At 29.4% G+C, this 14971-nt stretch overlaps 1 protein-coding gene and 1 long non-coding RNA gene across 2 annotated transcripts; one reads left to right on the forward strand and one right to left on the reverse strand.

Moving 5' to 3' along the window:
• Positions 1–3512: 3512 nt before the first annotated feature.
• On the forward strand, positions 3513–9552 carry LOC139497114 (uncharacterized). Its single transcript, XR_011657682.1, has 3 exons — positions 3513–3640; positions 8044–8133; positions 9297–9552. It is a non-coding gene; the product is annotated as an uncharacterized lncRNA (long non-coding RNA).
• A 30-nt stretch (positions 9553–9582) lies between these two features.
• Positions 9583–10245, reverse strand: LOC139497417 (putative neugrin-like protein DDB_G0288135). Its single transcript, XM_071285636.1, has one exon. It carries the CDS (start codon positions 10243–10245, stop codon positions 9583–9585), a length of 663 nt encoding a protein of 220 aa, XP_071141737.1.
• Between the last annotated feature and the right edge of the window lie 4726 nt (positions 10246–14971).

A 14971-nucleotide genomic window follows, 5' to 3' on the forward strand; every position in this document is an offset into this window, starting at 1 on the left:
AGGCATTTTCGTATGTAGAACCTGGTTTATGTCTGTGTCATTTTGGTCTCTTGTGGACAGTTGTCTCATTGGCAAGCATACCACATCTTCTTTTTTATATTACAGTTATTTAAAACTTGCACATGAATGACAGTCGAAGTAAATTTCATTATATTGACAACGATGTCTAAAAAGGGACAAAATAAAAATTGAATTACAATTTAATTCGTTTATATCCCTTGGAGGAAAGAAATGTGTGATAACATTCGAATTCCCAAAATTTAATGGCTAAAAACCTGATTGTATGCAATTCCTACATTGTTTGTCAGTTTCTTAAATGTTTTTTTTTTAATCGGATCATGATTTTACATTAACTATTTTGCACATGTTCAACCAAATAAAAATTAAAGGGCAATTATCCGAATTTCTGACATTTTTACAGCAAATTTTAACGAGTAATATTCCATTCGGCACTACTTTGGGAACCAACTGTGCTTCTCCTCATTAGACTGCATTTGTCTGTTTTAATCTGTTTATACTGTTTTTTACTGGTAAAAATTAAACGTACGATTATTTAGGTAGATTTAAACAAAAATGCATGCAGGCTTAAGAAATAACAAACTCTACTATATCAAAACACTGAACGAATGAAAACATCTGTCATATTCCTGACTTATAACAGGCATTTGCTGAATATAATGGAACCTGGTTTGCATTGTTAAGAGTCAGGGGTCTTATATCGAGATGCCTATCACACTGAGATATAGATAAAAGTTGCCTAGATAAACAACCTGATTTTTATTCAACATTTGACATGATGGTGTTCTTCAAGAAAGGCTTTACAACACAATTTATAATTCAAAAAACCATATGCGAATCTTAGTGTATGTGTATAGGATTTTATTGAATACATCTTCTGTTAAATACGTATTCAAGGACTAGTTTTTTTATAATGATATCCCTTCTAAAATACTGCAGCTAACATCATGGAAATCAAGTGAATCTTGATACATACAATGCTAGTATCTCTGTTAAATCGTATGAATGCCGATATGTTTTTGAAGCTTCAGGAATATTTGATAATTGTCACCACAACGTAATGGATTTGTATGAAGCTAATGCCAAAAAGCAAGGCTACTCTGAGTAGTTTTAGCAGATTGGGTAGTTATATTTAAAATATTTAAGTTGTAGTTCATTTCAAATACAAATTTGCCTTAAACATATAATTGACTTTGTCTAGTTTCTATTTATTTAGATATAGAATACAAAATTTGCATTTTAAACATAATAATAAAACAGATTTAATTTTTTTTTATTGTCACTCCTTTTTCTTGTTTGTATCTTTTCTAGATAATACTATTAGTCCCCTATAACCATTAATAACATATAAGTGGTATTATTTTTACTTTTGAACGTTCCTTTAAAAGAAAATAATGGTATCAATAAAATATAGAAAAAAATATACCTCCGAGACAAAAGAAAATAATTATACTATAATAATCTCTGGGTTTTTTTTCTACTTTTCAAAGCTTTTAAAAGTATTTATGACTTTTACATTTTTTACAATCATAATAAATTCGTGTGTAGGGATTTGTTCACATATTCCGAAATCAAATTACCATAGGCAATTTTTCATAATGTCTTTCAGGAGTTAATCAACAAATTACGAGAAACATATCTTTAAAGATAGCGGTTCAAAGAATAAATAAAATTGTTAAAAGAAAAAAGTAACATATGCTAGCATGTGTATATTCCAATTAGTACAAATACACATACACATAAAAAAGAATATATTCAACAAAATGTATGACCATTATTTGTCGAAGTGCTAGAAGTCCTTGATAGACTAAAAGAAGATACCACGGGGGTATTCAAACAAATAGGCAAACACAAATTGACAATGAAATGGTAAAAACAATGACAGAAGATACATATCAGTACACAGCTCACAACACAAAGTTCTCAATGTAGAGCAACACAAATATCGTCAAAACAAGGGGATATCTTAATCGTTTCTTTTGTTGTTTAAATATGTGGTCTTGCAGTAATGTTTTTGTTCGTTTCTTATCCAGACAACACCGTCAATAATGTTACGATACGCAAATTGCAACAACTGATGAATTACAACTTTTGTTGTACGTGTTACTACTTAGATTACCACTAAACATGTTTTACAAAATTTTTTCAATGTTTTATTTGAGATTTCTCGACCCTTTTTTTGACCTTCAATCTCATTTATAAATTCCTGATGCTCTCTTTGGTAATCAACCTCTCACAAGTATGGTAAAGGTCAATAGACAATTAACACAGACCTTGAGTCAACATTTTACAGCGAAAACAGCAATAAATATACCAAATTTGCAGAATGCCTTCACACTTTCATGATACAAAATAACGGAACGTTGTTCATTTGCAAAACTATCCACACATAACATTTTACATACTCATCCTATGCGTATTAGAATCATGTAATGAAAAACCGCTTACGTATTTCAATATGAAATTAACTTTACAATATAAACTAAACAATATACAAATAAATTACGAACTTACTAGACATCAAAGAAATATTGATAAAAATATATTCTGTATGGCAATGGTCATCTGAATGCTGAAAAATATCTGTTATATAGAATAGTATCTTGATATTTTTTTTTTTAAATGCTCTGAAACAGTTTGTTTCAAATTGTAATTTAATTTGCTCCCATTGATCAGGAAATTGTGCTCGATTTGTAAAATCAGTGTTTCAAACATCCATCAAATGCATGAACGTCATTTACAAAGCATCACTGACATTTTGAGAAGTTTTGTAATGTATTATAATTTTGAAGTATATGCTATAATTGACCTATAATTTGCTAGAGTCTAGTAACATGTGATAATCATCTTTAAAGTACAACACACGATTATTGACTACTGCACTTTTGATAGAAGTTCCCGATCTATAGAAACAGTCATTGAACATTTTGATTTCAATGGATAACGTATGTAGAGAAAGGAACTGTACAATGATTGTAAATGATGGGGTTAGCATGTCCATAATGGAATAAACTTGTTATTGTTAAAGCTTTTGTTCTAGCAGTTAATGTGTATTGATTAGAGGCACCAATATGTTTCTATAAAAACTGGGTTTTTTTATAATTTGACTAAACAATACCTACGCCAGTTTTTTTGCTAACAATGTGATTTGCAAAATGGCAACCGATACTTTATCGTTCGAACCCGTCTTGATTTCTTTTTTTTTTTTTTTAACATTCATAAATTCTTTATTGCACTCTTTGCTGTTTTAACAAATTACTTAATGTACAGCATTCCATCAAGTATCCCTGTTACATACAATTATAACTGATATCCAGGGAGAATATACAGTAAAACTTATCTTATTTTATACATAGCCATTTAATACATTTCTATTTTCTATCATTACTTTATAAATATACATAATATCATATAAAATCTTATCGAAGTACTTAAAGATGTTACAGACCATGTGTCGTGAAATTTACGGAGAAAAATCCGTTATCGGTTCTTTTAATAGAATTTTGAACCATATGAAAATATGAATGAGATACAGCGTGGTTACTGTTTCTGTTAACTTTTGTTAATTCGTACCTTTGGATTTATACAATTCTTTGGAAGTGTTTGTTAATACTAAAAAATGGTAAGTAAAGTATTCTCTTTGTATGTTTCTTATAAGCTTTTGTCATGATTTTTGATTTTACAAATTTGACCCAAATTTTATTACCTGTGAACAGTCTGTGACCTGTCTGTGACCTTTATATTGTAAACATTAGAATTATCCTTATTATTCTTGTACATAATATGTTCATATAGTTTCACAAAAAAAAAAGAAAAACATCATTAAACATATGAAAATGTACATAATCTTTGTTGTACAGATATAATAGAATACATGTTGAATATTTATTTTTTTTACCTTTATCCCCCCTTTTGTTTCCAAATTATTTTTATACTTCACTTTCATGCATACATAACTTACATACCTACATACATGCATTCACACTTACATATATATTCATTCACACATATGCTCTAGTTACATACATACATGTCCACACACATATAACATGTATTAAGACCTTTACAAAAAGATGCATTCACATACATTGTACATGTATCTACATGTGTTTTCATACATTTTTTGTACATAGACACCTATACTTATATTATAGTATCATATTTTTTTACTAGTCCACTGGTGAAATATTGAAAACAAGTACACAATATTAACATTCTAGAACATACATTCTGTTTTTTTCCAAGAGTTAATTTTGTTTATTTCAAGATCTGCAACACTTTTTTAAACATTTTGTTTATTTCCATATTGGCCGTATAATATAATTCAACTGTACCTGAGATTTCATATTTAAAAATTTTCACTATATCTATTTTTTTTGCCTTATTATTGGATTTATAATTTGATTTATAGACTGAAAAAAACATTAAACTCAGCAAGTGATTGAGTCCAAAATAAGCATCATCATGAATCTTGTATCCTATTACTAGAGAGTGTAGGCTTATAACATGTTTGTCAATACCTATTTTGTTAAATATATCTCTCATTGATCTCCAGAAGTTTGTGTTATATGCGCATGTGATGAAAAAATGTTTGTAGTTGTCTTGTTCATTACAATATGCACAAAGGCTGTTTTCAGAAATTTTCCATTGAAATAATAGCTCTTTATTTGCTAAGATGAAATGCATTAATTTCCACCTGAACATCTTAATTTTATTATCTTTTAAGTATTCAAAAGTGAATTTTATCGTGTCTTTGAATTCACTATTTATATTTCCTGTATGTAATATCTTTTCCCATTTCAAAAAACCAATGGGTGTTTCTGTTTTTATTCTACTTTGCACTATCTTATAAATATCTTTATTATTAATGCCGAGTATATCCTCATGGTCTCTTAATCTGATTTTTTCTCTGTTAATATTTACTTTAGTTTTGAATGATCTCTCAGTTTTAAGCTTCTCCTCCCAGTTATTTGGTATGGCTTTTTTAAGTTTTGAAAATTCAGCAATCCAATTACCTTTGTTTTTTAGTTTTAAATTGATTACTTTTTCTGATATTTGTCCTCTATTGTCAATTATGTCATTTATAAATAGAATATCACTTTCAATCCATTTATCAAAAAACAGACATTGTCCTTTAAATTTTATCAAGTTATTGCCCCATATTATTTGCTTTCTGATCTCTAAAAAGTTCCATGTTTTATTATTTTTAGCTTCATTCAGATTTACCTGAATCCATGATTTTATCAGTTCTTGATAGAATTACGGTGTATTGTTCCATATTTTTTTGTCAATTAATTTTATATTTCTTATATTTATCTTGAAAATTAGCAAATTTTTGCCAAACTTATTCAGGTATAGTTTAGGCAACACTGACCAGTTAGCATTTTCTGATTGTATTATTTTTTTAATCCATTTTATATGTATTGACATTATATAAGACTCCAGATCAATCATTTTTAATCCCCCTTCAGCATAATTTTTTGTTAATATTGACCTCTTTATTTTATCTTTTCTGCCATTCCAAACAAACCTATAAATTATATTGTTGATGATTTGCAACTTATCTTTAGTAATAATACCATTAGTAGCAAAATAAGTTAAATTTGGTAGCAGAAGAGCTTTCACAATTAAAATTTTTCCAAGCAATGTTAAATTTCTTTTTGACCATCTGTCTACAAGTTTTGTAATTTTATCCAAGATTTTTTCTATGTTCAATGTTTGACATTCCTTATTATCATATCCAAAATAAATACCTAGACTTTTGACTGGTTTATTTGTCCAGTTTATATTTTCATATTTATCTTTACTGCTTTTTAATCTCCCTAACCATATTCCTTCTGTTTTATTCCTATTAAGTTTCAGCCCTGATAGACTTCCAAATGTCTCTATTATACTGAGAGCTAGACTTATATCTTTACGAGACTGAAGAAATAGTGTTGTGTCGTCTGCTAATTGACAGATTTTTAAATTACAAGATTGTCCGTCTAATTTTATTGTTATTCCCTTAAGTTCTTTATTTTTTCTTAATCTTATGGCCATTAATTCAACAGTTATAACAAACAGTAACGCAGAAATCGGACACCCTTGTCGAATACCGCGGTATATTTTAAATGGACCTGAGACCCACCCATTATTCAAAATACACCCTTTAATATCATTATACATAGTTTCAACCCATCTGATAAATCCACTTTTAAATCCAAAATTTTTGAGAGTTTCTGTCATAAAGATCCATTCTAAGGAATCAAAAGCCTTACTGAAATCTAGAAATAGTACTGCTCCTTCTATGTTAAATTTCTCTGAATAATCAATTATGTCTTGAATTTGCCTTATATTAAAACCAATATATCTATTCTTTACATATCCAGTTTGGTCTAGACTTATAATAGATGGTAAAACTTTTTTTAGTCTTTGTGCTAACACATAAGCCAGTAGTTTTGTATCTATGTTAAGTAATGTAATTGGACGGTAATTATTTAATGAAAGCGGGTCATCTTTTTTATATATTAAGGAAATCGCACCTTTTTTTTGTGAATTGGTAAGTTCTTTTTTCTCATAATTATTATTGAATACTTTAACCATAATATTTTTTAAATTATTCCAAAATTGCCTATAAAATTCCACCGTCAGACCATCCAGGCCAGGGGATTTATTTAACTTCATTTTAAAGATTGCTTCTGTACATTCTTTCTCAGTTACTTCCCCTTCACATTGATTGCTTTCTGATTCATCTAGCTGTTTTGATATTTCTGTTTCTGTTATATACTTCTTAACCTCATTATCACAGGGATTAGTTGATTCATAAAGTTTTTTATAGTATTTTACTTCTAACTCTAAAATTTTATTTTGATTTTTAGTAGCCAAACCATTTTCATCATATAATTCAGTAACAACTTTTTTTGTTTGACGACTCTTTTCTAGCCCCAAAAAATATGCACTATTTTTTTCACCTTCTTCAAACCATTTTACCCTTGACCTTATTTTTTGACCTTTAATCTTATCTTTATACAGAGTGTCTAACTTATTTTCAACATTCTGTATTTCTTTTTGTAATGTTTTATTTATATCAGTACTATCATTTATTTTATTATTAAGGTTATTCAACTTTGTTTCTAGAACATTTATCTCATCTTTTCTTACTTTAGCTTTTCTTTTACAATAGTCTAAACTTGCATCCCTTACTTCTATTTTCAAATTATCCCAAAGAATCCCCAAATCATCACAGTTGGTTAATTCTTTTTCATATTTAGATATTAGCTTTTTAATAACATAAACATATTCTTCATTGTTCATTATGCTAGCATTTAACTTCCAATACCCCCTTCCTTTATTTCCTCTTTCAGTATTTATTTTGAGTGACACTGCATTATGGTCAGTTATTTTTTGGACAATAGGTCTAATATCACAATTTTTGCATTTTTTTTGTACTTCTTTAGAAACAAAAAAATAATCAATTCTGGTAGCTTCTGTTCTATCTTTCCTACACCAAGTAAATTGTCTAGTATTTTTATTTTTATTTCTCCAAATATCAATTAGTTTACATGATTTTATAAGCCCGTTTAAACTTGTTACAGGTTTATCAAATTTTTTGGAAGATTTAGTTTTATTTTTTGTATCTAGCAGTGACCAAATGTCATTAAAATCACCTCCTAGAATGACTTGCCCGAGTCCGTATTTATTAATAAACACTTTTATTGTTTTAAAGAAACTATTTCTTTCTCTTAATCTGTTCGGAGCATAGATATTAACTAATGTGTATTTAAATATTTTCATCAATTTCAATATTAATCATAATGACTCTCCCTTCTAAGTCTTTATGTTCATCTATGTATTTGAATCTGGTTTTATCTTTTATCCATATCGCTACCCCACGTGAATTGCTTGTCCCATCGCTTCTAAAAAGATTTTCACCAAATTCCTTTTCTAATGTGAACTTCATTTTATTTGTAAAATGGGTTTCCTGTATGAATAGAATATCATTTTTTTGTTGATTCGACCAGCTTACAATTTTACTTATTTTTTCAGGTTGTTGCAGGCCATTGGCATTGACCGTGCTTATATGTAGATTATTCTTCATTTTGGATTAAAAAAAAATTTGATTGAGCGTTTTATCTGGTAAGTACCATTTTCTAATCATAGTTTTCAAAATATTTTCCATATATAATATACAGCTGTTGCTATACATTTGTATATCATTTTTATACTTTGCTTTTTCATAGGGCTTTTTATTCATTTTTTGGCAGAAACCTTTTACCATATATGTAGCATTTTTATAACTTTTAAATGTATGTTTACAGAAAGGTTTTAAATGGCTTTTTCTTTTCATATACAGGTATATTTCCTGAGTATTTACAAAATACGCTTCACTGATTCTTACGGATTTAAATTGTATCGATGTACCTTTAAACAATTGTCTAGCTTTTACTACCGGCGATTTTTTATTACGGTTTATCCTACATTTATTTAAATTTGCTTGCCTCTTTACATATGTTCTAGATTTTAACCTACTGTTATTAATAACTCTTCTATTGAGTCTAATGTTTAAGGCTGAATCGAATTTTGATGATTGTTTCCATTGTTTTAATGATTTACACTCATTATAAACTATGTTATAAAATTTAATAGACAACCATTTAAGACATTCGTCAGTAGATCTTGTTGCAAGATACAAAACTTTTGAAATTGATTTAATAGTCCGTTCAAGGTCGAATGACCTATATTTACTTGCCCACGTGACACTGTATGTAAACACAAGCACGTGTTGACACACTTTTTTTAACCACAAAATAATGCATGTAAACTTAGGCGCTTTTTGGCACAATATGCAGTTATCAGTACTCTTTTCATCATAAATATGATAAGATAATTTTATCACAATACATATCTCTAGAACGTATATCATTAGTATTAATAGATATAAAAATGTCCATACATAATAGCATACATATACATATAAATTTCTTATAACAAAAACATGTGATATATAGTATACTGTTTTTCTCAAGTACACAGTTTGAAAAATAGCATTTTTAGAGCTATTACTATTAGGCAAAATATTAAAAACCTTTTCTGAAGCTAATCTGAGTATTGAATGTGTGCTTCTTATATATTTTACAAACAAATTTAACATTATTATCATTTGACAAGTCATAATTCGCTTTGAATAGAAAAGATTTGTTTTACTCAAATTTATTAAATGTAATTTATTCACTATCTTAGTACACCTTTGTTCTATATCAGAATCTTCATATTTTATTTTTACTTTTTTTCTTTTTCAGGTTAAACATTTCAAACAGGATTAACTTCAGTAGAGTTAAAGAATCTGTTGAAACTAGACCTTCAATTCTCTTCACAACTTGCTGCAATAGAATACAGCTTACATCAAATTTACAGATCAAACATTTTAGATAGTAAATACTGGATGATATAAATAAAAACAGTGCTGTACAAACTATTTTGTGAGACATTTTAACATGGCAATGCATTTTTTTTAATGTTTATATATAATTTTTATTAAAAGTATTTCTATCTAAAGTTTGTGTTTTTAATATCATCATCATCAAGCTAGCGTCTCTTCTTTGGCTTCTTTGCATCTCTCGTTGCGTCATGAAGATTTTCAGTTGGCGTCACAGGAGATTTTTCAACGTTTGGATTTTTATTTCTTAACTGTTTAGGCGTATCATTAATATTGTTAGTGCTGTCTTGATCTCTGCCTTTTGTTGATAGATATCTTGTTATGCTCTCTTTGTGGCCTGTGTTTTTGTTGTTCTTTGGTGTTTGACCTTGTTGTTTCTTGGACAACACACTTTGAGTTTCAAGGATTGACTGAGACTGTTCTGGATTGTTATCCGTCTTCTTACTTTCCTCGATACTCATTGACGGCTTTGTTATATTTTGGGAATTTCCTTCCTCAAGAGACTGATTGTTTTCACCTGTGCAATCATCATTGCTTTCGTCATCATCGTCATCATCATCATCATGATTTTCTTTGTTGAACGTGTTATTCATTTCATCACCATCATCATTTACCTCACTATCAGAATTCATATTTTCTGTACATTCAAATTGTTTATGCCCAAATTGCCCACATTTTTTGCATTTCCAGCCATTTGGACATTCTCTTGCTGTATGTCCTTCATCAAGGCACTTGCTGCATTTTGTACTTGGCCTTGTTGTATGAGGTTGACCATAATGATTTATGTTGGCCCAGTATTTCCCAACCTGCATAGTTGATGCGTCTTGATTTCTTAATCATCAATATACTATTATCTTATACAATTTCCGGAACATTTTGCGGCTGGATCACTTTGTGGAATGTAATTATAGAAGTCTCGAACAGAAACAGAAATTGTCTTTAAATTGCAGTTTAGCTATAAAGTACCTTAGCTACACGTGATGTATGTTCTATTCTTATAGAACTTGTTTACATACATTTCTAGGTAACAAGGGTATGTTTTTTTATAGAAGATAATGATTGTAAAATGCTATAAACGATCTTTACAAAAAACGTAGTAAAATATATTTTCATTTAGTTATAATCAATGACAAATGTTAAAAATTTGAAAGCGCTTCCAAATTATAACCAGAATGCATTCAACGACGCGTAAATCAACATCTTAAAAATAAGTAGATTTGTATCTTTATATGTGACTAAATTTTTAGGAATGCCCTGTCGGCTCTTCATTCCTATTTTGTTTTTTCGAAGCAATAAAACATTTAAAAACTATTTCAAACGTTTGAACAGTTATTTAATTTGAGTATATGACCATGATGACATAGTGTATTAAATTTGACCATATATTTTGAATTTGAACACTCTAAATTTTTTTGGGACCCTTTAGGATGCACTTGTGTAAATGCCTAAATTGCATATGCAGTCACTCTTCATTCAGGAAGTTTCGCAGAGAATGTTATATTTCCCTGGAAAGGAGACATGCATTTCTTTTTTTTTTGCACTAATAAAAACATATAGCTGTGCAGCATATTTTCAAGTTGTACTGCCCTCCATTTATACACATTGCAGGTTCGCACTGAATTGATCCATTAAATTTGACTCAACACCCAAATGTCTTCCAGTCCTCCTGAAAATTAAGTTAAATACATAGACATTTTTATTTATATCCATTTAATTCTCAAATCAAGTCTTAATTTAAAAAAAAAAACTTTGCATCCATGGCAACAACTATGTAAACAGTAGCAGTATTTAATGCACATTCAATTTCTCCCCAAAAGAGGCGTGACTTGCAAATCACACGTGATTTACAAAGTGCAACCTTTAATAACAAAAATACCGATTTCAGAGAAAACTTTTAAACACAAAATTCACCAGCAAATAGCAAAATCGATAGCTGAAACACATCAACAAACAACGTATAACTGTTATATTCTTAAATTGGTACAGGTAAATTATCTTGTATAAAATGGTGGATTAAACAAGGTTTTATAGCTAGATTAAGGACTCACTTGTATGACAATTTGCAGTAGCGTAAAATTCCATTACATTGACACCCAGGTTCCAAGGATATTGTAAAGGTCGTTACTCGGAGTTGTTTTTGTTGATTATTGTTTCACATTCGTGCTCGACCTTACGGATAATGCCTCCAATGACAGATTCAAAACATGCTACATCTACTATCCGATTTATAATTCGAATTCTATTAATATATTTCCACTTGCCTCAAGTCAATCAGACGTAATACTTCTCTTCTACTGTAATATCGACTACTTTTAGTTTAAAATTGGTCGCGTTAAAAATATAAATAACAATATCTACCGGCAATAAAGTAAATACCATTTCAACATTGTCAAAACAAACATAGTCTTATTTCCTTGACCTCTCGTTTGCCACACAAATATGAAAAGGATATATTAACTTCAACAAAACCTAGGGTTGGGCATGCTTAATGTTAACTTTAAATATATAAACGACTAAAAAGTGTACAAAACATCACCAATAACAGAAAATGAAACATTAAATGTAAAATATCTAAAAATATTTCGGATAACATATATCCTTCATCAGTAAGAATATAATGTCAAAGGAATCATAGCAATCTTCTTTGATTAAACTTTAACAATCTTGAAATGTATACAATAAAACAGTTAAAACCTTAATTAAGATGATTGCACAATTGTAAAATATTTATAGGTAGTTATAGTATATATAAAGGCAACAGAAGTATACCTCTGTTCGAAAATCATAAATCGATTGAGAAAAAAACAATCCGGGTTACAAACTGAGGGAACACATATCAAATATAAGAGGAGATCTGCGACACAACAGAAACACAACACTAGAATTAAACACACACATAAATGAACTATAATATAACAATGGCCATTGTTCTGACTTGGTAAAGGACATTTTAAGAAAAATATGTTGGGTTGAACCTGGTTTTTTTGGCCAGTCAAACCTCCCGCTTGTATGGCAATGTTAAATAGAACATCTAAATGTCAATATTTCATGACAGGACTACAATATAAAAAAATGAGAAAACATATAGGAAAGAGAAACACACATTTTAGGTATCAAACTGTACCACGTTTATAATTTGATTCGCCAGACGCTCGTTTCGTCTACACAAGACTAATCAGTGACGCTCAGATCAAAAAAGTTTGAAAGCCAAAAACAAATACAAAGTTGAAGAGTATTAAGAACCAGATGTTCCGAAAAGTTGGACCTTTTAAGACTAAGGTTTTCTGCCTGGGATAAGAACAACCTTATTATTTAGAATAATTCATACTTTTGCAAACAGTAAAGGAGAAGGTCCAGTAAGACCCCTTTTTGGCAAAAAAATATAACAGTTTTACAAAATTGTTAAAATGTTAACTTTTAGTTATTTATTGGAAAGTAGAATGTTTCTGCTACATAAATAAACATACAAAACAATGCACATATATCGGGTACTAACATCGTTAAGTCATGTTAAATTACTGAAATCGTCATAATTTTAGCATTTTAGTTAAATTTTAGACGGTTTTCGTCTTAAATGAAAGTGGCCGCATTGGTGTTCATTCCTAATATTCAAATGTAAATTGTATTTAATGATAATACATAACATAAATAAAGTCTGAGGATGAACACGGATGCGGCCACTTTCATTTTTGACAAACAAAACATCTAAAAAGTTTATTTTTGTGGGCAAATTTGATTGATTTTTCATATTTAAACTTGAATAGGAGCGTTCTTAATGACTAAATCAGTTATAATCTTTCATATCAACTAATTGAATCAACTGAAATAGACACTTAAGTGTTTAAAAAGTGTCCAAAATCTTTCATCAGATGAACCTGATATTTGAGGCCATAGTCGGCCCTTATTGGGCTTACTCCTTTATAAAAATGGCTATATTATAGATATACATGATAATACCGAAGTGGTGACTAACTACAGAATAAAACCGAATGCATAAAACAACCAAAACCAGCACATAAAAATTCCCAGCCGAGTCAGCGAAAGAGATCGACGCAACAAGTGACGTCATATTTGAATTTCTAAAAATTTGAAAAAAAAGATAGAATTAGGATGGAATTCAAGATTAGTAGATTTGGACATGCGTAATGTTACTTTATATATGGTATATATTTAAAATTGTGAGACGAAATTAAAAGAAAACAAACAGAAACATTAAAAAACAAAAATACATTTACATATAGTATCAACACAACAAATTAACACGACAAAACGATTTTAGAGTACTCACATGCTTCAAATAGTAATGTGCGATAATAACAAGTACAATTATTCTAAAATTTAAAAGGTGACGAAAGCTACAATGTTACAATAATGAATGCGTGCGTAGAGATTCCCAATGAATAGCACTGACCCATCTAAGCTTGTATTATATTGGAAATTGAACTGGGGTAGTAAAATAATAACAGAGTCTGCTTTTTTAAATATCCCAAATAAATAGCAGTTTTAAATTGATAATAACAAATTATAATAAATGTTGAAAAAAGTTGAATAGTTGAACGACATTTGTGTTTAGCATTGAACAGTGAAATATGAGACCATATTTATTTTCTGACATTGAAAAAAATTAAATATAATACAGAGCGTTCTAGAGCATTATTTGTTTAATAAAATATTGTTTTAGAAACTGTCGATCAAAGGACGACAATCCAAATAAGCACGTAAAATAATATATCAAACCGAATAGCAATAAAAAGTAAACATAGGTTACACACTTTTGAGAAGTAAAGTAATGTATTAAGATAAAACATATAAGCTCTCTTATACATCTGTTAGAGATCCCAAGCTTATCTCAAATGCATTTGAATAAGAAAGGGCACTGCTTTGCATATCATAATATGATTACGGTCGAATCTACATTTGGTTGAGCAATTGTACAGCTTATCATTCACCTACTTGAGTTGTAAATTCTATGTACTTCAAGTTTCACTTGTGTTATGAATGAGTAGGGGCACAGCTTTGCATACCAGAATATAGTTCCAGTCTAATCTACATGTTATTGAATGCTACAGCTTCTAACTCATCCGACTGAGTTATAAGTGCTACAAAATTAAGTATGTGTATTTAATTTTGTTATAAAAATATACTTAGTGCTAAGCAATAAGAATGTATCTTGTGTAATGCTTTACGAATTGAGTACCAATACACCTACTCATTCGTGTGATTGAGAATGGATACATCATATGTGTCTGTATGGCTTTGGGTGAAGCTTTCTTAAACATCTGCTAGAGATCCCAAGCTTGTCGCAAAAGCATCTGAATAAGTAAGGGCACTGTTTAGCATATCAGAAGATGGTTCCAGTCGAATCTACATTTGGTAGAGTAATTGCATAGCTTCTCATTCGTCTGATTGTGTTGTAAATTTTATGTTATTCAAGTTTCCCTTGTGTTATGTTTTAAGAAAGTACTTAGTGCTATGCTATAAGAATGTACATGTTGATGTGCTACAACAGGGCTACAGTTTCTCAATCATCTGCCCGAT

This window comes from Mytilus edulis, chromosome 12, assembly GCF_963676685.1.
Source record: "Mytilus edulis chromosome 12, xbMytEdul2.2, whole genome shotgun sequence".
In the NCBI taxonomy this organism is placed as follows: domain Eukaryota; kingdom Metazoa; phylum Mollusca; class Bivalvia; order Mytilida; family Mytilidae; genus Mytilus; species Mytilus edulis.

Coding starts and splice junctions, on each gene's coding strand:
- LOC139497417 (XM_071285636.1), bottom strand. CDS start 10,245: ATGCAGGTTGGGAAATACTGGGCCAACATAAATCATTATGGTCAACCT.